Source organism: Varanus komodoensis, unplaced genomic scaffold (assembly GCF_004798865.1).
Source record: "Varanus komodoensis strain SLA01 unplaced genomic scaffold, ASM479886v1 scaffold24, whole genome shotgun sequence".
NCBI lineage: Eukaryota > Metazoa > Chordata > Lepidosauria > Squamata > Varanidae > Varanus > Varanus komodoensis.
Window position 1 is genome coordinate 12,376,023 of NW_025335641.1, and position 27,907 is coordinate 12,403,929.

The 27,907-nt window shown below is 43.2% G+C and overlaps 2 protein-coding genes across 5 annotated transcripts in view; one reads left to right on the forward strand and one right to left on the reverse strand.

Annotated features, from left to right (window-relative positions):
* Positions 1-653: 653 nt before the first annotated feature.
* On the reverse strand, positions 654-18,923 carry EXTL2 (exostosin like glycosyltransferase 2). Of its 3 annotated transcripts, none has more exons than XM_044432533.1 (5): positions 18,712-18,923; positions 13,547-13,607; positions 7,644-8,071; positions 6,040-6,110; positions 654-3,446 (listed from the first exon to the last, which is right to left on the reverse strand). In XM_044432533.1, the coding sequence occupies exons 2-5, from the start codon at positions 13,549-13,551 to the stop codon at positions 2,955-2,957; spliced, it is 996 nt and encodes a 331-aa protein (XP_044288468.1). In that variant the 5' UTR covers positions 13,552-13,607; positions 18,712-18,923; the 3' UTR covers positions 654-2,954. The 3 variants fall into 3 exon arrangements, with proteins under 3 accessions (XP_044288468.1, XP_044288467.1, XP_044288466.1); XM_044432532.1 differs by having other exon boundaries at positions 18,399-18,923; XM_044432531.1 differs by lacking the exon at positions 18,712-18,923 and adding an exon at positions 15,585-16,844.
* A 209-nt stretch (positions 18,924-19,132) lies between these two features.
* The window catches only part of SLC30A7 (solute carrier family 30 member 7), a 40,802-nt gene continuing 32,027 nt past the window's right edge, over positions 19,133-27,907 (forward strand). The window contains exons 1-4 of one of the 2 annotated variants that reach the window (XM_044432290.1): positions 19,133-19,324; positions 20,269-20,370; positions 23,957-24,065; positions 27,074-27,161. In XM_044432290.1, the coding sequence (XP_044288225.1) occupies positions 19,270-19,324; positions 20,269-20,370; positions 23,957-24,065; positions 27,074-27,161 (354 nt within the window). In that variant the 5' untranslated portion in view covers positions 19,133-19,269. Of the gene's footprint in view, positions 19,325-20,268; positions 20,371-23,951; positions 24,066-27,073; positions 27,162-27,907 lie in introns of both variants that reach the window. The other variant, XM_044432289.1, reaches the window with a different exon arrangement.

Consider the following 27,907-nt stretch of genomic DNA (forward strand, 5'->3'; position numbering starts at 1 on the left):
ATGGAAATTAATGTTAAAGTATTAGCTGGAAAAAATCTATCAGTGAATGCATTATTGAATTGATCAGGAGATGACCTGGCAAATGCATTAACAGGTCTCTGGTCTCATGTTTGAACTTATCAGCATATTTTCCACTTAAAGCAGGGACCAGGAACCTTGCCTTCTCCAGAACGACAACTCTCATAACCCTTGATCTTTGGCCAAGTTGACCGGGGATGATGGAATTTGTCATCCAAAACAACTGGAGAGCATCATGTCATCTATCCCTGATCTAGAGTGACATTAGATCACAGATAATTGGTTACAGCTCCAGACAATTTATTTTTATTTCGAAAAGCCTAAATTGCCTCACCATATACTTGAGGGATACATATTTCAATAGTGGAGATCACTGAATGTTCAAGGGTATATATGTGCGTGGGTTGGGGGCAAGGAACTATTTGGGAGCAAGTGGGTCTTTAACTTCAAGTTATTATGCATAAAACTGTGACTTGATTTCAAATAAGGTCTTATTGATTTCTGACCAGGTTACACACTTTTTTGAGTGAAAGTCCCACTAAAAAAAAGGTGAGATAGGGAAATATGCACAAGGGAGGAGGTTAGCCTGGTTTGGTCAATACAGCTCTCTTGATCCAATAATCACATGACATTTGTCATCTTTATGCATTTTTATTAGGCATTCTGTTAGAAAGTAAAGATGAAGAAAACAAAACAAAAACCCCAACAGCATATTAATATAAAAAAGCAAAATGTACCAGATTTGGGAGGTAAAATACATTCTGAACCAAATACAACTGATGTAGGGCAGCCATACCAGCAGGTGCCACTGAATTCTACAACATAAATATTTTAAACATCACAGTGTCTTTCTAGCTTATTTCTTGAACAGAATGCAAGAATTAAAATACAAAACGTAAGATATAAAAGTAAGCTTAGCTGAATGAATGTAAGTAGGAAATGCAGCACCTTAATATGGTAGTTTAGCTCCGATTCTAGAGCCAGGCATAAAGTAATATTTATTTCTCTGAAGGCAGTAATCAGCCACCAGTTACAGACAGATATCTATAGGATGCCAAAATAATGCACACGCATTGTGACACCAGACAAAGAAACAGAGTTGAGCTCCAGGATGACCATAGTCTGCCAGATAGAAGAGACAAGTCCCCCTTTTGTAGCCTGCATGGTTGATGAGCCCCTATGGCCTGCAGGTGTACAGGACAGGTGCCAAGACAAAACACGGTGAGCTGCACATCACTACTGTAGCTGATGCACCCCAGGTGGAATCCGTAATCCTCCACAGTTAAGCATGCTTTGCTTGTGCTGATCAGGTAAAGAACAGCACACACCTTGCACGCTTCTATTTAAATGGTTTGTTCCAGTAGGTCCCCTCTGAACAGCAAAGCTGTGTTTAAACATGGTGGAGATTAGGGATACTGCTAGGCACTTCAAAGATTAGAGTCCTGAGCCCACAGGCTTAATTGGCTTAGGGTTAAGGGAGGAATTGGGGAGACATTCCTCCCCAGTCCTGGGAAGGACTGCCATGTGGAGGGCAAATCCTGGGCAACAAAGGGAGCTATTCATTTCTTGGCTGCGATTCGCCTCAAAAATCACCTCCTGCATGGCAATTAAACTTAGGAAAAAGCCTTTCCATTTTGACAGACACTTGGGCCTTTGGGGAATAGATTGGGCCGTGGGAAAATAGATTCGGAGACAGGATCCAGTAACTTCTCTGGTGGAGGCTTGTACATATAGAGGGAGAGGCTGCCACTGTGATAAGAAAAACCCATGGCTGTACATACATGGAACATGCACTATATGGGCAATCTGGATTCCAGGCTCTCCAGCAGAAGGAAGAACAGACAATGGAGAAGACAGACCCCCAGAACGCAGCCAATGGCCCTGACTGCTTCTACTAAGTCTGCCCAGCCACATTGCCTTCAGAAAGTCTTGCTTTTGTATCTCCATGAACACCCATCCTTAGGAGCCAGCCTTTATAGGCTTTTTTGACAGAGGATGAAGCTGGTCCCTCATGTTGGAGATCAGGAACATTTCAGACCAAAGAGCAGCAAGTCAAAGTACACGATGTACAAGCTTGGAATTGCTTCGTAGTTATGTCAGGACCAGGAAACTCTGCAAGCGTTTGACAGTAGCCCTTGGCCTGAGAAATGTAATGAAGCTCTCTCATAATGCAAACGACCATTGCTAAGATAAACAGAGTCAACGAAGTGGATGGCAAACACATTTACAAGGTGGGTGAGAAATTCCGCACATGAACACAAGCCAACATATGTGTGCACTTGCTTGAATATTTGGCCCTACTAATCATCATCATCATCATCATCATCATCATCATCATCATCATCAGCATTCAGAGCAAAGGAGAATGATTTTAAATGTACCTGAAATGGAAAAGTACTCTTCTTGGAACATTTTTGATTCTGCATTTCCATGGGTGAAAGGACTGATACTGCAATGACTGTTAAATGTTATGTGCAAATTTGCAAACAATCGCCGGCCTGTTTATCCATGGTAAGCAAAACTGCTGGGGAAAATGTTACAAAAACCTGTTCTTATTTTAGGCCACAAATAACAAACATCAATAAATGTGGGCGGACAGGCCTGTACTAAACATTCTTGTGGGCTGAACAGCTTTTGCTGACAATGTATTGGAGATACTGATCAGGTAAATGCTTCTGCATTTCTGGGATGCTCCAACGTCATGCAAGTAAGTGGATGGGTTTGACTGAAACTGGGATAAATGACAGAGCCAACTGAAGAAGCTTTTTGCATGCTGAGCCACAGAGATGCAACACTTCAACCAGACTTCACATCCCCAAAAAGCTTTTGCAGAAACAATCTCCAAATAGTGTACAGCCGTACATATTTACTTCTCTACTTAGGTTACCATTTCAATGGCTTGGAAGCATGTTGAAGCATTTCCTTGCAGCACCTTCTTACATTTTAGTCTTGTGATTGGCATAGTTTGGGAAACCAAACTGAGAAATCATAATGTTAGAGTATTTTAAGGGCATGTTGCCATAGATACTGACCAATTTATTTAGGCAGTAGGACCTCTGGAGCAAGTGTTCAGCCCGATGCCACATTCCAGAATAGCCACTGTTACTCTCTTTTTCTAAATTCCTGATGTCTACTGGCTTCACGAATATCCCTGAAGGTTTTCCGGTATGTTTGGCCACTAAGAAATTCATGGCAATATCATCACAATTTTGAGTCTCATCTATCATATTGCGCACAGCTTCAGGTAGTTTTTGAAATAGTTCTAGGTATTCACTGCTGAAGAAGGCTGCTCCTATGAGAACCATAGAATATTGGTCCCCATTTCCAATGGTGGGAGTTTGCAGTTCAAAGCTTCCATAGCTGTATATCCCTGAAGGACTAGGCACGTGCTTTCTAGGAACAAATCCCACTATCTGATCTGAAAATTGCTGTAGGAAAGGGAAGAAAAGATCTTAACAACTGGCTAATTCAAAACTGATCACAATTCTATAATGCATTATACATAAATCAGCTGAGACATTAATGCTAAATTGTACCCTCTATGGATGGAATCCGAAAGAAATGCATTTACACAAAAGTACCTGAGGAACTTCCTAATTAGGCACCAATCAAATATTCATAACAGCAGTGATTTAAAATGGGACAAAGGGGATTTTGATTTATACATGATGCTCATAAAAATCTACAATTCCAAACTTTATCAAGAATATTGATGCTACAGCAATTTGAGTGTGGTCTTGGTTGAGGGTAGAATACAGATGCTTAGATTGCATGAAGTACCATTCTAGCACCTTGCTACTATGAGGGTAACTTCTAAAATCCTGCAGAATTTGCATTCAGTCGCTCATTGAGATTGATGGACAGATGTAGAAGAGGGCAAATTCCTCTCTGCTGTATGAATTTACCACCAGTGGTTAAGTGGACATAATGAAGATTGCAATTCTCTGCACACTTCTCTGGAAGGAAGCCCTACTGAGCTCCATGGCATGTTATATCTGCTTAGGCATACAATCCTATTTAACAAATTGCTAGCACTTCCAAGCGTTCAAAGAATTTCATTTACTCATTGGAAATAATGCCAAGTTACCTGACCGGATGACTGTAAGGAGTACAACAATGCTGTCACATGCCAGTTTTATCGCCCTCCATATTAAAATGAGGAGGGATAGGCCAAAACAGAGAGTTGTTTGCTTAATGCTCTTGTAAGATTCAAACCAGGGACATCATGGTTTGTAGCTCAGTCCCTTAGCTGCTATGCTATACCAGCTCTTGAACAGAGAGAAATGAAGAAGAGAAATATTTATTTAATACTTATTCCATCTTTTTTTTCCTCTTGCAAGGGACTCAAAACAGCTTACACGGTCCTCTTCCTTTATCCTTATGAAGTCTTGGCTGTATGTTACATTGGCCAGTGACTGGCCTACAGTTGCCCATTGAGTTTCATGGCCAAGAGGGTATTAGAATCTAGATCTCTAGTCCCAGGCCAACCCTCTAACAACTGCACCACATTAGTTCTCTATTTACTTTGGCTGACTACAAAATATTTTACGGAAAGCTTGTTATATATGAATTATTACAAACCTCCCAAATGTAACAGATTGCAAACCCTTCCATCAAGATGAATGCAACATAATTCATTTCCACTACCATTTCCCTGAAAGGGGAGCCATATGGTTTGGCAGGACTCCCGCTTCATCTCAAGAAAAATGATACATTTATTGTGACCAACTTGCATGGGACAGGAGTTTTCCTTGCTCTATGGTAGCATAAGCTATAATTTATTCCCCTTCATACACGTGTATGTACATAAATGCACACATACACAGAAATACAGAAACCAAAAAATTACAACCATGTCAATGCATTCTAGAGGCATAATTAGTGCAATTTCATTTGGTACTTTTAAATTGTTCTGCAATAGTTGCAGTCATTTTTTTTTAAAAAAAACATGCTTGGCAAAACAAGTATGCTGGTAAAAATGTAAACAAGAAAATACTACTATGAAGAGCTTGGGTGGTGTGGTATGATAGTGTTGGATTGGGATTTGGGAGATCCAGGCTCTAACCATGAATCTTATTGGGTGATTTTCGGCTAGTCATTAACTCAGCTTAGCCTGTCCCACAGGGTTGTTGTGAAGATGCAATGGGCAAGAGGAAGACTATGGAAGTTACTTTAGGTTCCTTGAAAATGAGAAAAGAGGGCTATTACTGCAGTAGTAACTAGCAAAAACGCAAATACATTTCCATATATTATAGAAAGTGGTTCTAGGATTTGGTGTAAGCTCCTCTTTGCTGGTGGTTCTCCTCTCTATTTTATCCTCACAACAACCACCCTGTGCGGTGAGGAAGGTTAGGCTGAGAGTACATGCCTGGCCCAAAGTCACCCAGCAAACTACATGGCTGAGTGGGGAGCAGAAGCCAGATCTCCTGTGACCCAGTTCAACATTCTAACCACTATACCACACTGGCTCCCATAGGATTAAGTTATCTCTTTGAATATGTAACTTTATGTACTCAGTGGCAGCTCAGAAGGTATTGGCCACTATCAGAAAACAGCTTCCATGGGAGGTGTGGCAAAGGACAAATAACCTGCCCAGAATATTGAGTATAAGGTCAAGTTGGGGTCTGAGCCCCACACATTAAACAACCCTTTTCAACTCACAGTTGTCATTACACACAGAATCCTACTGTACAGCAATCCTACATGCCAGTGAGAAAACGGGTAATTTTTTAAGGGGGAGGAATAAGCACCAGGAAAGGTGTATGGGGACATGCTATTGCATGCAGCATCACCGTGCGTGTCCCTGACTGGAAGACCCCGCAACGCGCTGACAGATCCTGATGCGGCTCTGGGGATCCCTGTGTTCCAGGGACACAGGCAGCGCAATCTTTGTCATGTTCATGCAAAGCTCACTGGGGCTTACTCCTGAGGAAGTGTGCATGGAATTAAACTCCTAAGCATTTCTCAAATGCAGATTCTATTTAATAAAATAGGGTATATGAAGTGGAAGGTGGACATTACCTGCCAAATGGAGAAAGCAAAAACTAGGTCATAGGCACTAATCAGGGTATCATCATCCATCATCAGAACAGCTGCACAGAGAAAAATGCATTTTGATGAGTGTACACATGAAAAAGACATTACTAAGCAAAAGACTATATGACAAATTGGAACAATATTCACTGCAATTATTCTTCCTGGGGAAAACACTGGAAGGGTCCAGCTGATCTTTGGAGCAAGTGATGAATCATGATTTGGGGAAAAATCAAAGGATGCCTTATTCAACTTATTCAGCCATGTTTTTTACTCTTTTAAAATAAAGCTTTTTTTATTTTAATGAATTTTATTGAATGCCCCCCCCCCCGGCCATTCAAGGTCCTGCAAACAAAAATACTGTATATAGCAGGGGAACCCAAAATGGGTTACAAGCAGCTGATGTGCAGCTCTTTGGGTATTCCTAAAAGGGAATACGAGTCAGTGGATTAGCCTCTTTGCACATTTGCACTAAGACCAAAGTGTTGAACTGCTTTTAGTCTGAGGGCTGAAATCCATTTCAGATAAGTTCTCAAGGGCTGCATTCCACAGCGGACATGGCTGACGACAAAAGGGCCAGGACCAAATATACCCCCATAGAGCAGTTCTTACCGCTGGTAACTAGACCTTAGGGGAGGCTTTTAGAAAGAGGGAAGAACTTCACAACAGCTGGGAAGTCGCCAAGTGATGTGGGGGGAAAGGGGGTGTGGTCATCCAGAAAATCCAGTGTTCAACAGGATTCGACCTTTGGGCTTGGAGCTCTGCAGCCCTGCACTAAGAGGCACAGAGGAAGCTCCCCACTCTGTTTAATGTGGCAGGATCCCAGGGTTTCATACTGTGTTTAGTGGGAATTAACTCCCTGAGAGCTCTGCTTAAAATTTCAGCTTTAGCTCGCTACAGCTGGAACTGCAAGCTCTCTCCCTGCACAGGCCCTTGAGAAGCCTTTGTGCTATCAAGGAGGAGCAGTGGCTGCAGTTTAAAATCTGAGACAGAGTTTTGTGGGTATGCCTGTCACTACATAATGAAACTAAGCCTGACAAGCTGGATTAGTCCAGCTATATCATTTATTCAATTTATTATATTTATATCCTGCCTATTTTCTCTTTTGAAGGAACTCAGGACAGCTTACATAATTTGTTTCCTCTCAATCTTAACCTCACAAGAGCAAACCTGTGTGATAGGCTGGGCTGAGAGTCTGTGCCTGGCCCAAAGTCACCCACTGAGCTCCATGGATGAGTGGGAACTAGAACCAAGATCGCCCGAGTCCCAGTCCTGGGCTCTTAAGCACTACACCACACTGGCTCTGTAAGCTACATGTTACAACGTTTGGCAACATCTCTCACTTTAGGTGAGGCCATTGTAAAGGGCGAGATACAAAAAATTTAAAGCAAGCAAACAAACAAATTTGAACATTTGCTCCATGGTCTTTGATCTGTGATGGTTTATTTGCCCATAACAGTTCCCACTTGATGAATGTGTGTTATGTAAGACAGCATCCAATTTATAACCTGCCTCTCCAAAGGCAATAATGCTATAAAGCAGTAAGGGTGACCTGCTAATGGACAGGTGGGAAGAGGTGAGGAAGTCCTTACCTTTTGTTTCTAGCTCAGGGAAAACTTGAAGCCTGTTCCTCATGCGATTGACTGTTTGCACTTTGAAGATAACCGGGACAGGATGTGGTCCCAGGGAGTTCCAGATTTCCTCGGGTGTTTTCTCCCCAATGTTATTCCATACAACAATCACTTTATGCAAATGAGGGATGGCTTGATAGTGATTCAGTAGCTTCAAGAGCAAGTCGGTTCGGTTATATGTCTGCATAATGAGAGTAAAGGAATCCGAAGCAGACTGGCTCTGGGATTTCCTTTCTCTTCTCAAAGTAAGCATTTTATCTTCCTTAATATTAGGCAGCAAAGCAGTTAATGCACCTGCCACCAGGAGCAACAAAAGGATCACAACAGAAGAGAAGTGAAGGAGCCGGATCCCCATGATTCTTCCAGGTAGCTTGCACGTGTGATAGAACCTTCGATATATATTTAAAAATGCAGGGAGGAAAATCAGCCACAATCATACTTTGCAAAATTAAAAAATGGCATCAGCCAACAAAAAGCTAATTAAAGTGAAATGAATTTTGCAGAGTCAGAGCAGATACTGCTAACGGTCTTAAAATGTGAACAGATGCCACTGAATGTTTGGCGAGGAAGGCAAATGCCACCTCTTCTTCAATCTCTGAATTTAGTGCAGCCTTTCCTAACCAGGTGTCTTCCAGATGGTTTGGACTTGAACTCCCATCAGCCCCAGCCAGCATAGCCAATGATCAGAAATGCTGAAAGTTGCAGTCCAAAACACCTGGAAGGCACCAGGTTAGGCAAGGCAAAAGGTTCAGTGCCTACCTAGTAGCTCCAAAATCTCTAGAAAAGGCTATAGGCCTTTGGGTGGCTGTTCCCAAATCTTGTCTATTTGGGTTGTGGGAACCTTCAGTACAGCAGGCAGAAAATACTGCTTGGCCAAGAAGGTTGAAAAGGCCAAGCTTTATGTTAGGACAAGTCAATCAAAAGCTGCAGACCTCCTACCAATTACAGAGAGTGATGGTATCTACCCCATTCCCTTCTGCAGGTGACCCTGAGGCCCAGGTAATTTGCTGGAGTCCAACCCTGAGAAGTCCCTGACAATGGCCTCCTCAGCAACCTAGTCTGATGATTGGCATGTTCTAAGCAGAAGCAACCAGCAAGTCAAGAACAGCCCAGATTCCATGATGATGAAAGGGAGCCACCTGCTGATGGTGCAAGGGCTACGGCATCAGAATTCCATCAGTAGGTTCCTGGCACAGCTATGGAACAGTAAAGGCATGTGCGTATGCCTTTTCCATATAGTGCAGGGATGTGGCCTAACATCTCTGTAGAGGTGCTCTAAGGAGACACGGGAACTTACTCTGAGTCAAACAGGGAGGCGGAGGGGGCAGGTATGGGGTCTCAAGGGTGTGGGAGCAGAAGACTGGCAAGGAGCCAGGGCACAGAGGAAGAAATCCACCTGTTATCTAACTTTCTGAAGGGCAGTCAAGCTGGCCCCCCTGAGCCCATGGGAATACAGGCTCCTAATCAAGAGGAGGAGGGGATGATAATATGAGATCCAAAGGTTAAGCATTGGCTGAAAAGGGAGTAGAGAGGCAGTGCTCAAAGGGATATGAGGGAGGGACTTGGTAGTCTTTTTAGTATGAAAAGGGGAGGCCATAGCAGTTTGCATCACTTTGGGGCAACTCTTTCATGGTGCTCTAACCCAGGGAACTAACCGAAGATTGTGAGTACTATGTTATGCAAAGTCTACTGGGAACTTCTGTCTCTTTGGCTGCATATGGATACTGTCTGTGGTCTGAGGTAATGCTTGCTTGCTTGCTTGCATAGGAAAGCTAATTGATTAAAAATATACTCGACAACTTCACAGAACGTTATGGCAGGCCCAGACACTGCTGTCTTCTCTCTTTAGCCATCCAACCATTTGTTCTTTTAACCAGAGAAAAGAACTGAACAAGAAAAGATGGAATTGCTGTATGCTGCCCTTTGACTGTTAGCTCTTGAACTCCTCCATTGAAAACACCTGTAGAACGGTAAGGCAAGCACAAGGGCCTACAAAAGGGGGGATTTAAAAATCCAGGACTTCACTAATCAGGTGCAATGAGTAGCAAGGAAACTCTATATCCCACTCGGTTAAGAAGCCCACTGGATGACTTAGGCCAGAACAACCTGCCTCATAGGGTTGTTCTAAGGAGAAAACAGGAATGTGATGAAAAGAGCCCTGCATGCTGCTTGGAGCAACTTGCATTCAATGACATAAATAGAAAAAGAATTTGAGGAAGTTCTAAGGTTTAGTATATGGAAGTAAGGAGAAAGAGTGATCCAGAGAATGGAAACTAAAACTGGAAGGGACAGAGATGTGTGACTGGGAATCGCAATGCCAGAGAGCTAAGTGATCTGCAGTTACTTATCAACTCTTTGGCCTCAGGCTTCTCATTTAATCTATCAAAAAGGGGCAATGGAGAAAAAACTCCCAGCAGACCTTCCAGCACAGTACAAGACAGGGAGGTAGGGGGGACAGCAGCATCATTCCAGCAGCCCTCTTAAAAGAATCTTTCATTTTTTCTTCTCTTCTTTTTTTTCTTGGGTGTCATGTCATTTTACGCTTATGGTCTTGTTTAACTGATGCTTTGGAAGCTGCTTCAAGGAGCCTTTTTGGCTTTGGCAGTGGAGTGGAATAAGAACACTTTAAACAAATATGAATGGAAGAGAGGCCTTTCATTCATGCCTTATCTGGTAAAACTGAAGACAATGCCTGGAAACAGAAAGACTCCCCATGATAAAGACTGAGAAATGCTGCATGATGGTAACTGAAATATCTAAAATGATCAAATTCTAAACATGCCACTTGGTGTTCATAAAATTGCATTCATATGAATCTGTCAATGCAAACCCTCAACTGAAAGTACCAATTCAACCTCACTGCTGGCTACTAAATTCTAAGCTGAATACATGCACACAGCAGTGAAATTCAGGTGATGGATAAAACATGAACAGGTTGCTAGGGAAAAAGAGAATCAATATTCACTGGGGACTGCTAAGTTGGCTCTTTTAATTGGCTTAGGTGGACTGGGATTTGTATAGAACGCTTTCAAAGGCACTTCTGTTCTCTTGGCAGGTGGTCAAGAAGGAGACTGAATTGCTCAAATACCCTTGCACAGGCTCAATAGCAGGGGAGCACTGCAAAAGGGTGAGGTTGCTGTTTGAACACAAAAGGCCAGCGCAGGTTATAAGCAGGCAGAAACATGGAACAATGGTGTTTAGACACCCCTCGTACCAGCCTCTCAAAAACAATGTTGTCTTTCAAAACAGTGCGGCACTGAAACATCTAGCCCACCAAACAGGGTTGGGCAAGATGTGGCTATCCAGATGTTGTTGGACTGCAGCTCCCATCAACCCTCGTGTTGGCTATATTGGCTGATGGAAGTTGCAGTCCAACAATATCTGGAGGGCAACAAGTTTCTCACTCCTGCCACAGAACAACCATGGCTGTGAATAGACAGGCTGGAGAAAAGGATCACGTACAGGATCATGTTAGCTCTAGTGACTTTCCCCAATCTGGTGGTCTCCAGATGTGCTGGGCTGCAGCTTCTGTCATGATGGGAGTTGTAGTCCAGTATATCTGATGGACACCAGGTTGGGAAAGACAGTGGTCTAGCATAGACCTAGGCTCATTCAAGGTTCAGTAGGGAAGCAGTGGGCAAATTCATGATTGTGAGATCTCCCTTTCCTCAAGAACCTTGAGATCCACCAGCACAAAATATTGGCTTAGAAAGGGGGGAAGCCATTCTCTTAGAATTAAGGAGCAGGGAACTGCTGAGCACATATCTTGGAACTGAGCTCACTAGCCTTTCACAGAGCAATTTAATCCTGCTTCTGTTCTCTCACTCCAAACTTCCTTAGTTTCAGCAACCTAATTTGGAGTGGATAATTTGTTGATAAAAAACAGGAGTCAGAAATCCCTGGTGATCTTCTGCAGATCACCAAAAGACTAATCTGTGAATCTTGATCTACCTTTTGCCCATCTCTGAAGTAGAGGAACACACCTCACACATCAAATGACATTTGCATGCAAACATTGCTTGTTGCTTCTATGTCTATGGAATTAAGAGTATAGTGCACAGGGGGGCGGATGAACCTACATGGAAACATATTGAAAGGGGACACAGTCACCAAGCAGAAAATGAACTATTCACACATGCAAACTTATTAAGGGGTGTAACAAGCCTAGATCTCACTGAGGTGGTAAAAGCTGGCTCTGCACCAAATCACTTCAGAGCACAGGTAGGGGGGCAGCTCATATGACTGAATGTTCCCCCCCTCCGCCCCCTTTCTCTGTCCCTTCACAGTGAAAGCAAGATGCCTGGGAGAAGGTATGGCTAGCACATCTCTCCCTGACATTTTTTAAAATGTGATTCTTTTGGATGGAGAAGCATTTTGCCAGATTACCTGTCTGAACCCTGCAGAGGTTCAGCCTAAGCCCAGTAAAGAAGGAAGGTTAGTTTTCTAATACATCTTCTCAGGCTCTTTGCAGGTATCCTGCCTCACCCCACTAGATGCTGACACTGCTAAGAACCTCAAGTTTGCAGTAACAAACACAGGTAAGAAACGGGGGACTTGCCAAGAGGATGGCTGCAGTTTAGGTCCTATAACACTGTCCTCACTGAGCAGGTAAGAGCAACAGTTCCATATATAAAAGAGAGGAAGTGTGCTCAGAAAACAACAGAGTGCCATGTACTTGAAAACCAGGAGTTCTATGCATACGAGACATTTGGGAAAAGCATGGAGAACACAGACATGCGTAACTGTAGACAAAAGGCCCTCCATCTATGGGCTGTCTGCACACTTACATTTGCAGTAACTTATTGAAGGAGTGAGGAACAGCTCAAACAGTGATGATAAAACTATGATCGAAGGCAGATTCTAAACTAAACTGAAAGTTAAGCACAGCCCTCATCGGTGCCTGTTGAACCCCAACTAGAGTATTTCTTCTGAATAGTCATAGCAAGGAGATAAAAGGGTTGGATCAAGAACAGTGGGAGAAAGGAAACCCGCACGAATGCTTTGCACTGACTAACACGTCCCCTTTTAAGTGTCACTGGAAACTGCTGAATACGTACAAATGTTAGGATGCTTGTTTCTGGGCACATCACTTTGGCTTCTGTGAACAATGGAGGGAAGATGCTGAGCAATATGTGCAGCAAAGGCTATGGAGCTTCAGAAAACTTTATATATTTTCATATCTGCCTTACCACTCACAGTATGTATTAAAGCTTCACTAATGCCATGGATTCTTTGTTCCTATCATTGCTTAAATCAGGGGTCTCAAACTCAACTTCCCTGGGGGCCGCTGGAAGTAGAGTCTGGGTGAGGCTGGGCCGCATCAAGTATTCCACCACCGCGGTGGTGGTGGGCCGCTCATCCCGCGTCGCTCCTGGAGGCCAGCCTGGGCGCTGCCGGCGCTCTGAAGGCCGCAGGGCCCCTCCCCCGTGCCCGGCCTGGCAATTGGCCCGCGGGCTCCGAGTTTGAGACCCCTGGCTTAAATGTAATAGACACCTGTGTTTTCAAAAAATTGAACTTTTTCAATGTAGGGGTTTAGTGATCAGGCCATTAGAGTCAGACACAGCTTACATGTAAAATGAAGTCCTGGACTGCAAGGTTGACTTGTGCTGAGTAACTCTGGCTCCTTTCTTACCATACAAATGTACCACATGCAAAGGTAGATGTACAAGCAAACGGTGATTCAGTAATACAATCCAAATGTCTCTGTGCAGCAATCCAAATAGTAGTAACATGTCCTAACATTAAAATGTTCATGGCAACATCCCTTTCTTTCAAGCAATAGAAACCCAGGCAATAACTGAATTTCTAAAAAGCATATATGCAAAGCTTTGCAATGGAGGAACACATTTTATATGAGAACTCACCTCATTCCTGCACAGGATGGTTTATTATCAGTGTACCAGGGAACTCCACTTAGCTTTGGATCTGTTGGAAAACGAAGAAATTCACAATTACACATTGTCACAACCCATGTATAAGAGGAAAATGTGCTCAAACGTTCACCGCACAATTTCCTAGTTAACCATCCTGATTCTGTCGAGAAAATCTCTTTTATCCTATTTTTTAAAAATAATACCCACATATTACTTCCACCAATGTGTACAGTCCTGTCATAACTTATGTGGGCAAATCCCACTGTGTAACTTAGTCTGCAATGCTATAAAGTCCATAAATGGACAATTTGTGATTCTCCAGATTTATAACTCCAATTAGGTTTAGCCAGCAGAACCCATGGTGAGGAATTAGGGGAGTCATAGGCCAGAACATCTGGATCCCCCCTCCACTCTGTGCACACATACATGGGTGTACACCCCATTGAACACAGTGGGATTTATTCCAAGGAGATATATGTAGAAGTGTACAATCACAGTCAAATGTTTAGGATCAAATTCCCAGCCCCAATACAGTGCCATGTAAATAGACAGCACATCCAACCTGCCCCTGCCTGGTGCTCTCCCATTAGTTTAGACTATAGTTCCCACCATTCCTGACCACTGGGCCTGCTGGCTGGGGCTCAAGGGAGTTGAAGTCCAAAACAGAAGGCAGGTACCAAGTAGGGGAAGGCTTGCTTTTGACACCTTGCTTTTGCCTTGTTTGATGGAAGGCATTATGTCATGCTGAAGCATGTATTGAGATCAATGGATTTTGTTTGGTTTTCATTTTATTCAGGCTGACTGAATATGAATGGTGGCCTCTCTCTCACCCACAGGCACAAACTTTTATTGAGAGCCAGTGTACTGTGGTGTGGAGTAGTCTCAGACTGGGGACCTGGGAAATTATAAATCCAATGTAATAGTGTGTGTGCGTGTGTGTGGGGGGGGGAGAATTATGTATGGAGTAGCAAGAAAGAATTGTGTATGGAGTAAAGTAGGACTGGCTCCATGTCCTGTCACTACTTTTCTGTATCATCTTAGGCCAGTCACACTTGGTGAAGAAAATTACTCTGTGACTAGCCCATTCACAGAAAATCTCTTTTAAATTTATTTCCATGTATATCTAGAAGCATGACTAACCTGTGTTTATTATCCTTGTCTTGCAGCCCAGTCTCAATGGGACTACCATCAGCAGAACACCTCAAATGCATTTCTGATCAAAGTCAGCCTCTCCCAGCCTGGTGCCCTCCAGATGCTCTGGACTTCAGCTCTCATCAGCCCCGGTCTGTACATCCAATGTTCCTGAAAGTGGGAACTGTAATCCAAAAGCCTGGAGAGCACCAGGTTGAGTACAGCTGCTGCAATGGGTCTTACTTTTGAGTAATCACATATAGGATTGGGCTGTTAATGACTTATCTTCTATAGTGCTGCTGTAAGCAAAAAAGGGTTATTTATTTATTTATTGTCTATAGACGCTTGTATAGCTGCAGTTAGAGCAGGCTCTAAAAGTGCAACTCCACAGTTTACCCCCCCCTTTTTTTTTTGCTATTACAAATTTTGGTCAATAAATTGTGCTCAGAGGCGAGATCTACATCTGCTCAAGGGTCTTCAGGATATGAGATCGGCAGCCCAACTCCACCCTCCCAATGGTGGCGGTGGGAATGTTTGCAGAGCAGTACCCACCGACGCTCCTGCGGCGGCGTGCCTGATCCTATGAGCTGCGCAAGGCATTGCCACGGCAAATATGCGATGCATTATCCAGCATTATCCTATCTTCAAAATATGCCCCACGCATACATAAGAAGCACACGCACGCCCGCGAACCCAACAAGCAATGAAGTCAAGGAATCCGAGCCTGCAATTTGCTTTTCTTCCCTGCCCCTTCCCCACGCTTTCGAACTGAAACCGACAGAGCAATGAGCCTCTATGTAAGCGCAAAATGCTGCTCTCCCCTTCCCTCGCCGGTATGGCATTAGGTGTTCTAGCACTGCCTCTTCTCCTTCGTCATGGCTTCATATTGTCTCGTTACCTGCAGTCAAGGGCAATCACATCGTCAGCATAAATAATAACATGGAGATTTCAAAGGCGGCTTGAAAAGGAGGATCGAAGCCGCCCCGCCGGCTGCCCGGATCTGCACCGCTGGATTCAACTGCAACTAAAAACATCCATCGCAACGTGAGAGGAACGCAAAGGGGGCTGTACCAAGGCCCGCGATTCCTTCCCCTTTTGTTGCCTTGTACTTCCTGTTGGAAGGAGGCGCTCCTCTTTAGAGCAGACGGCTGTGTAGTGCGATTTAGCTTTCCTTATTGCTCCCTCTGTCTCCGTTTATTTTTCATCCTTTGCAAAAACTTCTCAGTCGCTGATTCAGATTGATCACTGGCATAGTTAGCGTCAAAGAAACATGGTGTTTGTATCAGGAAATTAGAACACTAAATGTCATTGCTTTAGGTGCTTGTACCGGGGCCGAGGGGCAAAAGAGGCCCTTTAAGATTTGTTAGTCCGAAAGGTGTTATAAAAAGCCTTCTATATTATATCTGTGACATCCAGGCAGGGAGGGTGGTAAGTCTCCTGCCCACACACACTCCCTCAAGCAGCTGACACCCACCATATGCTACCCAATTCCTGAACCTCTAGTAGTTGAAAGAAATTCACTGTATACATGCAATTATAACTTGGTCGTAACTGGGGAATTAAAATCAGGCTGTAATTCTGAGCATGTGTACTTGGAAGTGAGAGCAATCGAAATCAATAGGATGTGCTTTACAGAAAATCTGGTGGTATCCAATGCTGTGCAAATGATGTGGCAACCAATGGATACCATGTTTTGAACTTCATACAAATAGAGAATCTAAGGAAGTTTCAGCTTGAGCAATGGCTTGTTCATGGGCAGTATCTAATGCTGTCACAAACTAAGCTCAAATCAATGCTAACACAATGTCTTTAGTGCTTGTTAGGCAAAGAGAAACAGCAAGAATTCATTACCAAAATGTGGCAGCAGACTGCACTGTTGAAATTTGAAGCTGCTTAAATTCAGGTACAAATCAATGGTTCTTCTCCAAGCACTAATGATGTTGCTCCTTCTGTAGGAAGGCCTTTTTCCCTGGTGGTGGCACAAGTACTGAGACAACAGCTTGTTCTTTGCCAAATCTTGCCAGGGCAGCAGTAGGAAAAGACTAAGAAATAGTGGGCGGCAGAGAGGATTCAAGAACTAAGCTGCAGCAAGGTTTCTCCTCAGGGAAACCTTCCCTCAGTTTTACAAATCTAAAGCACACAAAAGGGATCAGAAGGTGTTTGCAACAGGAAAAGAAAGGGCTCCTTGTAGGTCCTTGAAAGAAAAACTACAGGAAGACTGACAATCATGGGCCCTGTGGCACAACAGACTTGCAGATGTTATGCTATTAATAGCACTCCCATTTGGTGGTCCTCATATTAAACAAGTTTGGACAGGAGTGTTAAGGTTTATACTTCAATCAGTAATCAATTTTCCGGTGCACCAGAAGTTTTATTATGAGATAATATAAAGATTGTGGGTGCTTCCAGTCCAATACCTCCTGTGCTACCCCTCAAAAGACATTGTGCAGTTATTCTGACTTTTAAAAATAGACTTTTCTGTGGAAAGAATGCAGACATAAACAGCAGTGGGAAATCTGAAGGGTCAAAGGTGAACGATGTAATGATCTGGATTCCAATTTATTACTTACAGTATTTTTATACCATTGCACATCCAAGCAGTTTCCATAGCAATGAACAATAGAAACAAACAAAAAATAAAAACAGTACATTAACACTATTAAAAATTATGGGAAGGAGGCAGGGGAATTGCAGAATAAAGCCTAGCCTGGAAGCATCCAATTATTCCTGGAAGATTTATGTACAATTTGGTAATGGAAGCAAATATTTGCACTACTTGAAAACAGAAAAATCCATGTTAGCCAGAAATTAAAATTTGATGATTCAAAATATGGGATACTGCCGCAATAGAAAAAGTTGACACAATACATTAGGGGGCAAAAAACTAAGAATACATACTAACAATGTCTTCCAGGCAAAATGGAGTTATATATGCAATTTTTGAAATCATATGCACAGTTGTATGGATTTTAAACTCATTACCAATGTACACAGTGTTTAGAATGCTAGAGCTTTTTCATTTATACGTATGTGATTGGCTACCTTTTTTTGCTTCTGATTAAAACAACCATTCACTTGTTTAACTAGGACAGCCAGCCAGATGTGTACTCCAGACAATGTTATTGTTTTTCTGTTGGGAAAACAGCGTTATGCATACACTCTTACCTGCAGCCTACACTAGATTCAGATCATATTGTTAAGCAATTCTTCTTATTTTTTTTCCTAAATCCTTTTTCCTTGTAATTTGATCTCAGTGGTTTGGGTGCTACCCTGTAAGCTTCAGAAAACATGTGCACTTCATGTGATAGCCATCTTTAAATATTGAAGGACTGTCATATCACTTGTTCCTTGCCTGAACTCTAGGTTAAACATATTCAACTCCTTCAACTGTTCCTGATGGTTCTGCAGGCTTCTCACAGTCTTTGTCACACTCCTGCGTACAAAGTCCAGTTTGCCAATATTCTGCTTAAACTGAAAGTGTGTCCCAGAATACAGCCAGTATTCCTCTGAAGCTGCACATAGCAAAGGAAGATCAAGTAATAGTGAGCAAGGGGACATTCAGGGAAACTTGTCTGCTCTTTCACAACTAGAAAACCCTACTGGATAAACGTTTGAGGGCCACCAGCAGTATTAGCCACAGGTTTCTGAGGGTCCTTGGGTTAGTGCTACTTGTAGATTTCACACCACTTTTTATGTCATAAAGATTACGTACCTTGGGGAGAAACCTTGGATGTGTGAGTCACACATTCAGGTAGCGCCTAAACCAGGAGCAAGGAACCCGTGGCCCTCCAGATATTGTCGGAAGGCCACCGAAGGGCTCCTTCCATCATCCCTGTCTGGTGCTGCTGGGTCCAACAACATCTGGAGGGCCATGGGTTCACCAGCTTTGAACAAAACGCTTTTCAGTTCCACTCACTCAAGCAGAGACGTTGCTCCTCAAAAGATATGGGTCCAAAAAAAAGAAAAAAAAAAAGAACACGTTTCCGCATGTTCGTACACATATGCTTCAGCGTCCCTGTACAAACCTTGAAAGAACGATGTTTTGGAAGGACACTCCTATTTCCAAGAAGGGATCTATGGGCAGGGAGGTGGACGGTGTTTGATTCTAGGACGGGAAGCAGGAGGTGAAACACTGATGGGGGAAAGAGCCAGCTAGGCCAGGGGGATCCCTTGGGAGAGAGATCATGTGGCCCCCTGTACCTTTGTTTCAGCGAGCCCCGCGGGCAGCAGGGCAGGCGGCCTCCCAGAGAGTCGGGGCCCCAGCCCTCGTGGGCCTCCCCAGCGCCGCTCCCGCGACCGAGCCCCCCCCCCCGCCAAAAGTACGAAAAGCCCCGCGCCGCCGAGTCCTCCAGGATACCGTCGCCCCTCCTTCCGCGCAGACTCACTGGCGGCGCGATGCCGCGGCTGTGCCGGAAGTCGCCGCTTGCGGAGAGGGCCGGCTGCTCAGCTCGCAGGCGGCGGCCGCTGCTGCTGCCGGGCAGGGAGTGAGAGTGTGGGGCCGCTCTTCCTCTCCGCCGCGCCAGGCTAGGCCTCAGCCGTCCTCGCGCCGCCGCGGAAGATGCTGCCTCTATCCATCAAGGACGATGAGTACAAGCCGCCCAAGTTTAATCTGCTCCACAAGATCTCGGGGTGGTTCAGGTGGGCGAGCGCGGACGGGGAGGAGGACGGTGGCCGGGGCGCGGGGAAGGGGCCGCGGCTGCGTCGGGGGGGGTTTCCAGAGGGGGGCCTCGCAAGGGGTCGGTGCAGCTGTGCCCCACAGGGGAGGAGTGAGCCGCCCTCCAAGGAGCGGCGGGCGCGTTTGGCTACAGGCTGGCCGGGAGGAAGGCGTTGGGTACGGTAGAGAAGCCGTGTGCGCGGGAGGTGTCAGAGCGGGGTGGGGTGGGGTCTCGCCAGGCAGGGTCTTCGTGAGCGGAGGGGCAGGACCGCTCAAGTCGGATGCGGGGACGGCGGGTGGGAGGAAGGGCCTGGCGGCCACCTGGGCTGAATGAAGAGGCCGCCGGGCATCGGAGCGCGTGATGGGAGGGGGGACACTCGGCGAGCCGAGCCAGGGGCAGTCGAGAATTGGGGAGGGGGCATGTTTGCGTGAGTCTTCTCAAGGGCCTCTTGGAAAGGGCTTGGATGGCAAGCACATTCACTCCTGGGAGGGGGCGAGGGAGGCCTTTTGGTTTCCTGTATGTAACGTATGCATGGACGCGGAGAACGCTTCAGGGCGGAACCCGCGTGTATCTGGTCGGGGAGGACCTGGTGGTGCTCCGGCTCTGCAGGTCGAGGCTGTCCACCTGTCGTGTATGTATCCCCATCTGGAATCTGCCTTGAGGCCGGAGCAGAGGCATCCACACGCGCTCCCGCGAATACACGCGGGCGCGTTCGTGAGGTGGTTTGGAGTGGAGGTGGTGGCCAAATCCCAGGGGCGGTCCCTACCTGCCTCGTGTGAATGTGTGTGGAGCAGGGGCACAACTGCCCGCTCCCCTTTCAGGCCGTGGCCGCTTCTCATTCTCCTGCGGAAGCGAGACAACAGCCATCATTGCTTGATGTTCTTTCGCTCTATCTCCACCCTCCTTTTTTGCACACTGTTTCTCCAGGTCCATCTTATCGGACAAGACATCCCGAAATCTCTTCTTTTTCCTTTGCCTCAACCTCTCCTTCGCCTTCGTGGAGCTGCTGTATGGCATTTGGAGCAACAGGTACTGTGGGAGAGGAGGCGGAGGGAGGGAGGGAGAGGCGGTACTTCCCAGCTGAAGCTAAGCTCAGCACAGCTGGTGCTGCCACGTCTCAGAAAGTCAGAGAGGAAGCTCCGGGCTCAGGATGTGCTCATGGCTTGAGAGTGCTTTGAGAAAACTGAGTGGAGGAGAGAATTGCCATAAGCTATCGTCTTTAGAACTTGTTGAGATGATGTTATCAGCTTTTGGAGGAACACTGGATTTGTATTAAGTATTTGCAAATGCAATATTTTAGGTACACATTAAGGGCAGAGCTTAAGCTTCAGGAGGAAAATAAGTCAAAAAAGTGTTTTGCGGGTAGGAAGAGGTTGAATGAGGCAGTAAGGAAAATACTGCCCTCCCTTTCCTGCTTGATTAGTTTTTTTTATTGGAAGGGCTGTTTACTTTTATTGAGTGCAGGATCTGGTGCATTCTCTTCAGGAACTATGATTTTTATCTTTTAATGTGTAAATATTGCAGGGTTCATGGCAATATTAAGCTTGCAGGGAGCATGAGGAAATAGACCAAAAGCATATTGTAAAACGTGATAACCAGTCAAAGAGGACTAAGTGCCATAGCAGAAGGGGTAGGTACACACACAGTGTATACGTGTTTCTATGCAAATATAAGAAGATTCCAAATAAAATTGAGAATTGGACTGCCTGGGTTTGAAGGAGAATCTAGATGAAATAGACATTACAGAAACCTAGTGCAGTAGAGAGAATCAATAGAATGCTACCATCTCTGGATATAAACTCTGCAGGAGGTACAGAGAAGGGCATCCTGGAGGAGGTGTTGCTTTGTAAGAGGGCAACTAAACTAGAAACCTTAAAGAGCTAGAGTCCTCCACAGCAGACGTGTGGGTGACAATACCAGTCTGCAGAAGTAATTTTGTACTAGAAGCATTCTGTTCACTCTCAGATCAGAATGTTCAACTGGATCTGGAGATAGAAACAAAATTAGCATCCAAATGTTGCAATAATGTGTGACTTCAGTTACTCTGTGATGTGTGGTTTCAGTGATTGACTGGATAAATGCATGTCACTAATAACATCAAAGACAACAGCTCAGATTCTGTAAATATACCTGAAGCAGGAGACCTGGTAGGGACGCAGTTGGCCCATTGGAGTTAAAGAGGATAAGGAGATTGCAGAGGAGCTGAATGAATTCTTTTAATCTGTCTTCACTGCAGCATATGTGGGAAAGATACCTGTGCCTGAACTGTGTTCAGTAGGGGAGTCTAAGGAACTAGTTCAACTAGTAGTGACAAAAGAGGACCTTCCTAATGTTACTAAAAGATTAAAAATTAATAAATAATCGGGCCAAAATGGTAGCCATCCTAGAGTTTTGAAATTTTACATTTGAGTTCTTTAAGGTCTTAGGAATGGTAAATATTTTTGTTAGATCAGTTATTGTATCAGATGGCTGGAAAATGGCTAGCGTAATGCCATTTTTTAAAAAAGGAATTCATGGGGCTTCTTTGAAATTACAGCCAGTTAGCTTAATTTCTTTTCTGGATAAATTGGTTGGAAGTATTTAGGCAAACATATAGAAAGACAATCCTTGGTGGAAAAAGTATCAGCATGGGTTCCACAAAGGTAAGGCCTGCCCCATTAAACTTTTTGGGTTCAATAATGATCTGATTGGCATTATTTACTTAAACTTCCAAAAGGCTTTGACAGAGTCCTTCATCAAAATCTCCTTAGCAAAGTAAGCGGGTATGGAAAAAGAGGTTCTCTTATTGATCAATTACAGGCTAAATAACAGAAAGCAAAGAGCAAGAATAAATGGTAAATTCTCCTCATAGAGGGATGTAAACACTGGGGTCCCACAGGGATCTGTATTGGGACCAATGCTTTTCAATTTGTAAATAACCTGGAATTAGGAGTGAATAGTGAGGTGACCGAATTTGCTGATGACACCAAACTATTTAGGGTGGTTAAAGCAAAAAGGGAGTGAAAAATGCTTTGAAAGGATCTCTCCAAATAGGAAAAATGGGCATCAAAATGGTACCTGCAGTTCAGTACGAGCAAATGTAAAGTGATTCATGTTGGGGCAAAACAATCCTAACTTCGCATGTATGCTGATGGGATCTAAACTTAACTGAAGAAGAAATCTTGCGGTTTTGGTGTACAATAAAAACATCAATAAAAGTTCAATAAAAACATCAACCCAATGTGGCTTGTGTGAGAATGGCAAATTCTACATTACGTTAAGTGGGAAAGGAATTGGAAGTAAAACTGCCAATATCATACTGCCCTTATACAAATCTGTGGTTTGACTGCAGGTGGATGGTCCTTACTAGGTGCTGAGGAAAATCACTGTGATCATCAGGAAAATCTCTCAAGGGAGAACATTTCTGAATCATGACAGACAAGACCTTTGATGTAATGATTCTTATCTGACATAACTTCCAAAATCACCCTATGTCCTATGAAAGACACCTACATTGGTGAACTTCATAATAGTCTAGTACCTTTTTGAATTTAACTTTTTATCAGTGAAGGAAGATTTAAATTAACCAAAGTCCAAGAATAAAGTTGCTTTATGGTGCAATCCTAGGAAAAAATCCTATAATTCCAATAAGCTAACTGGAGAATGCTGGAAAGTTGTAGGACTTTTTTTTGTCTAAATATGCTTTTGATCACAGTCTTAGTTGTCTGATTAATGGAAGGTTTTTTTTTAATAAATAATTTCATTGGGACTAAGGATTAAACTGCATTTGCAAGTTGAATTTTTTTAAGCTTACTTGGTCTGAGTGTTAAGACAGACCAGCCAACTGATAACTAACTAAATGGACTGCCTAACAGAAAAATGAAGCTTTTCCAAATAGCCGCAGTTAAGGATATCGGTACAGAAAAGCTATATTTGGAGATGCACCCAGGAATTACTGGAATGTGTAAACCAGTCATCTTAAAATAAGACTCAATGTAGTTTTAACTACATCAGTACTATATATTTCACTAATTCTGTGTTTTAAACTGTCACAGCTCACTTTGAGCACCTCTTGGCAAGTGGTTTCATTATAAATCGTCATTGTATCTATGTGAATGTGCATAGAGAGTATAATTTCTCACTACAGGTTTGTTGTGCCTGTGACTGTAAACAATTCATAAACTCATAGGTGACTGTAAACAATTCATAAACTTGTTCAGCTTGGGTCTCAAAATATTCTAGTCTTTGCCACCCTCTGAAGAACTGTTACTGTTCTGGATTTCTTAATTTTCCATGAACCAGTAAACCATAAACTTTGCCAACTCTGATTTTTTCTAATCTTTTGCATTGGTAGTGTCAGACTGCATAACTAGGCTTGTTTCTTCATTGGTTGTAATACAGTTGAGTGGTTTATGGTTCTTGAATGAGCTAGACACTGTAGGCTGAACCCTGTACTTTTGCTACAGTATTTGTGTATCCAAAGGGATTTTTGCAGAAAAGAGTAGTGCTTCAGTAAATATAATTGCAAATAAACATTGTCATTCCTGCGCATAGAACTAGTTTCATTTCTAATCTACTGGATCTTCTGGTATCTTTTGCCCTTAACTGAATGTTTGTCTTTGCTTTTCCAGTTTAGGTCTAATATCGGATTCATTCCACATGTTTTTTGACTGCACCGCTTTGTTAGCTGGACTTGCAGCTTCTGTCATTTCAAAGTGGAGGTCAAATGATGCATTTTCCTATGGGTAAGTGATTCCAACAAGTGAAGTGGATGTTCCGGGGAACACATTTGTTGCATCATAGTGCTGTTTATCATGGAGGAAAGAAACTGCAGCTTTGTCATAGTATGCTGACAAGGCATTGCTGTTCTATTAAAGTGGGTTAGTGGAATTAGGCTATACATATTACTACTGTAACTTGGCTAATGCGAATTTAAGATAGACTGTAGTGAAGGCTTTTGCCTCTCAGGCATGTTTGGACTGCAACACTGAGAATTCCCAGACAGTGGCTCTGCTGTGCGGGAATTCTGGAAGTTGTGGTTCCTATGCCTCTGAAGGCCACCAGGTTGGGGAAGGCTGCTGTACATGCACGACCTCTTTGGCAGGAAAGCCAAGTTCAAGACACTGGAACGCTCTTTGCTTCATGATGGCAATGACAATGTGATCAAACCAATCTCATACTTTTCAGCTATTTATTAATGCTGGTAAGGGTATAATTATCTATCCCAAGGGACACTTGCTAACTTCCTGAAATCTGAAGCTATCATTTTCAGGATATGCGATGAATATTTAGTAAGAGGGCAAACTGGCTGAAAGATGCAATGGTGGTGCTGTGTTGCTTAATATTTTTTTTTCTGGGCATTGCACCATGATTTGGTCATTCTGAAATGTTAGATGCCTACAACCTAGCCCGGTGTTAAGGTGGCAATGTATATTATATAGCTGCTATTCACTGTGACAATTAGGTGCAAGCTGTTTGTTCATACACCTTATCTGTGCTTGTACTAATAGTTACCTAATTTGAAGTTGATAGTGGTCTCTGTATGTTTTAATAAACTAGTCTTGATATCCTTTTTGTGTATATCAGAAACAAAGATCCCGATTCTGTTCACACACTCTATGTGCTTAAAGTATGTGAACAGGAGTTTTTGTTATTGGGATGCATGAGAATGAATTTGCTGAGAAATAATTATGTGCAGGGTAGTTCATTTTGTGCTAGAGTAGGGATAGACAGAGGATAAATTGGCATCTACTGGTAGATCTTTGGTTTACAATAGCTTGGCAAGGTTTCTGGTTCCCAGTTGTTCAACAATAGCAGCAAAATTATTTTTACTACCTAAATTAGGTTAGGTGCTGCAATGATGAGAGCTTGAGTGAATCATAAATCATGGAGTGCTCTGTGAAAGGACTGAACTAAGTTTGATTTTGGTACTGAAAACAAAGTCCTAGGCTCAGAATGTTCTCAGAAGCACTCCTTTTGCACCTGGCTTTGTTGGGTCTGGGTTCTAGTAAGTAACAAAGTAGATTTGACAAGGCTAAAATCTGCCTTCTCCTGTGATAAGAATTTCAGAACTGTGTGCTAGGCTGAAACAACTTTTCATTTTCACACACACTTTTCATGTCTGAATGACATGTAAGTTAGTTTTAGGTGGCACACAGGTTCTATTTTAATCACTCTGTTAAATCACTATTTTAATCACTCTGTTAAATCACTTTGCTAAAGATGAGAATAAATAAATAACTTGGGTTAAGAGGGAGCTCTGTGTTCATGGCCCATTGTGGTCTACATTTTGTTTGTGCTAGCCTTCCAGGGGGCTGGTTTGCTTCACATTGTAATAGCATGATTCTTAAAGATAAGAATGGCCATTTAGTAGACCATGTCTAGTCCCTACTAACAGTATTTTGAGGATTAAACCAGAGAGGTTCTAGGGATGAATGTTAAATATGCATTAATCAGTTAAAGCAAGGTTATATGTGGAGAGGTTTGCTATCTACTATCACTAAATGAAGGGACTGCAGGTGGCACAGTGGTTTAAACCGCTGTGCTGCTAGGCTGGTTGATCGAAAGGTTGCCGGTTTGAATCTGCACAATGGGGTGAGTTCTCGTTGCTCCGTCCTAGCTCCTGCCGACCTTGCAGTTCGAAAGCATGCAAATGCAAGTAGATAAAAAGGTACCACTTTGGTGGGCAGGTAACAGCGTTCCGTGCATTTGGGTGTTTAGTCATGCCGGCCACATGACCACGGAGACTGTCTGCGAACAAACGCTGGCTCCCTCGGCTAGGAAACGGAGATGAGCACCGCCCCCTAGAGTCAGGCAAGACTGGACGTAACGTCAAGGGGAAACCTTTACCTTTATCACTAAATGAAATGTCTGCATGCTTGGGAATGAATTCTTCTGACCCATTTTAATCTAGCCAGCCCATCTCCAGTGCCCGAAGTTTGCTGACTAGGGAAGGGAAAGTCAAGTATGTGGAAAAGTAAGAGAAGGGTAGCTCTTTCTTCTGTCCCATGTGTGCTCCATTTCATGATAAAAGTAGACCTTACCCTAAACAGAAAATGTATGCATATCTGGTTTGGTTATTAGCAAGAAATAAGAGGAGAACACTCGTATCTGTTAGGAGCTACACCTGCCAGATGAAAAGCAGTTCTTCATGTGCTGCTTTTGACCCGGCTAGTGCTATTCTGGGTGCATATGAAGCTGTGCTGCCTGGGAAGAAGTAACACCCAAGCTCTGCACTGATTTCCTGACCAAAACTCCTCCTACTGAGAGGTGGGAAATTTGCTCTCAAGTGGATCCGGCCTTTAACTTTCACTTGAGAAAAGTGCTTTGCGTGCAGCTTTTGAACTGGTTTGCCTGTTCCTGGAGCTCTTTGTTCAAGAAATAGCACTGATTTGCCTAAAACCACATGCAATAAACAGGAAGGTGCTTATTTTATTAGAAAACTGAAAATGCTCACAAAGCACTTTGGAATAATACATTTTTGGTGCGGCCCCTGTACTGCTTATTTGTGATTGAATTGGTACTTCAGGAACTATAGTTCACAGTGCTAGCTTCAATACTTACTAGTTTTTTGTTTGTTTGTTTTAAGTACCACTTTGACTGAAGTAGTTTAGTTAAATACCACTTTGACTGAAGAATGGCTACATGCTGCCATTATGTTTCACAACAACTGCAAACAAAAATCACACAAATGGTTGTGCATTTTGGGATAATGTAGAGTGAAACTAAGACCTGCTTTTCTTGATCTCCCTAGATATGTTCGAGCAGAAGTACTAGCTGGTTTTGTAAATGGTCTGTTTCTGATCTTCACAGCTTTCTTCATTTTCTCTGAAGGTGTTGAGGTATGTTATGAAGATGGTTGTAAATATTTTTCCTGATGAATAAAGAGATTTGTGCAGCACAATCTTGAGGATATAATGTTTACTTGGAAGTAAGTCCCACAGTGTTCAATGGGGCTTACCCTCAGGTAAGTTTACAGGATTGTAGCGTTAATGATATCTGCTCAGAAGTTTGTTATGCAATAGGCTTACCATTAATCAAGTTATAGGTAATTAAAATTCAAAATTAATGTAGCAGAAGGAAAAAAACATTTGAAGTGGGCATGGAATGTGTTATATACTAGTTGCTGTGATAATATAGATTGCTGTGAAAGTGGAAATAGCACTATCTATGGGAAGTGTTAAGTATCATTAACATTTTAGTTTACTGACTGAAGTGTGGACTACATTGACCACAGGACACAAGTCGAAGAAGTGGGGGGGAGGGAATTTAGATGGGAAAGAGCAATGATTTTAAAAGGAAGAAACCAATGGCAAAATTATTGAGGCAGGAAATAAAGTCAAAGTTCTCCAAGACTTAAGTGTAATTCCAAGCTTATTTACATTGAAGTAAATACTGTGAAGTTCAGTGGGACTTACTCTGCAGTAGGCATAAATAGGATTGTAGGCTTAACTACTTATTATTTACCTTGTTTTCTACATGGAGTTAAAATAGGGCCTTCTCAGACTTTAAAAAATGTGTGTCCAGGTAACTTTGCTGTTAGGCTGTACATGATACATATTTGGTATGGTAACATAATTGAAATTGA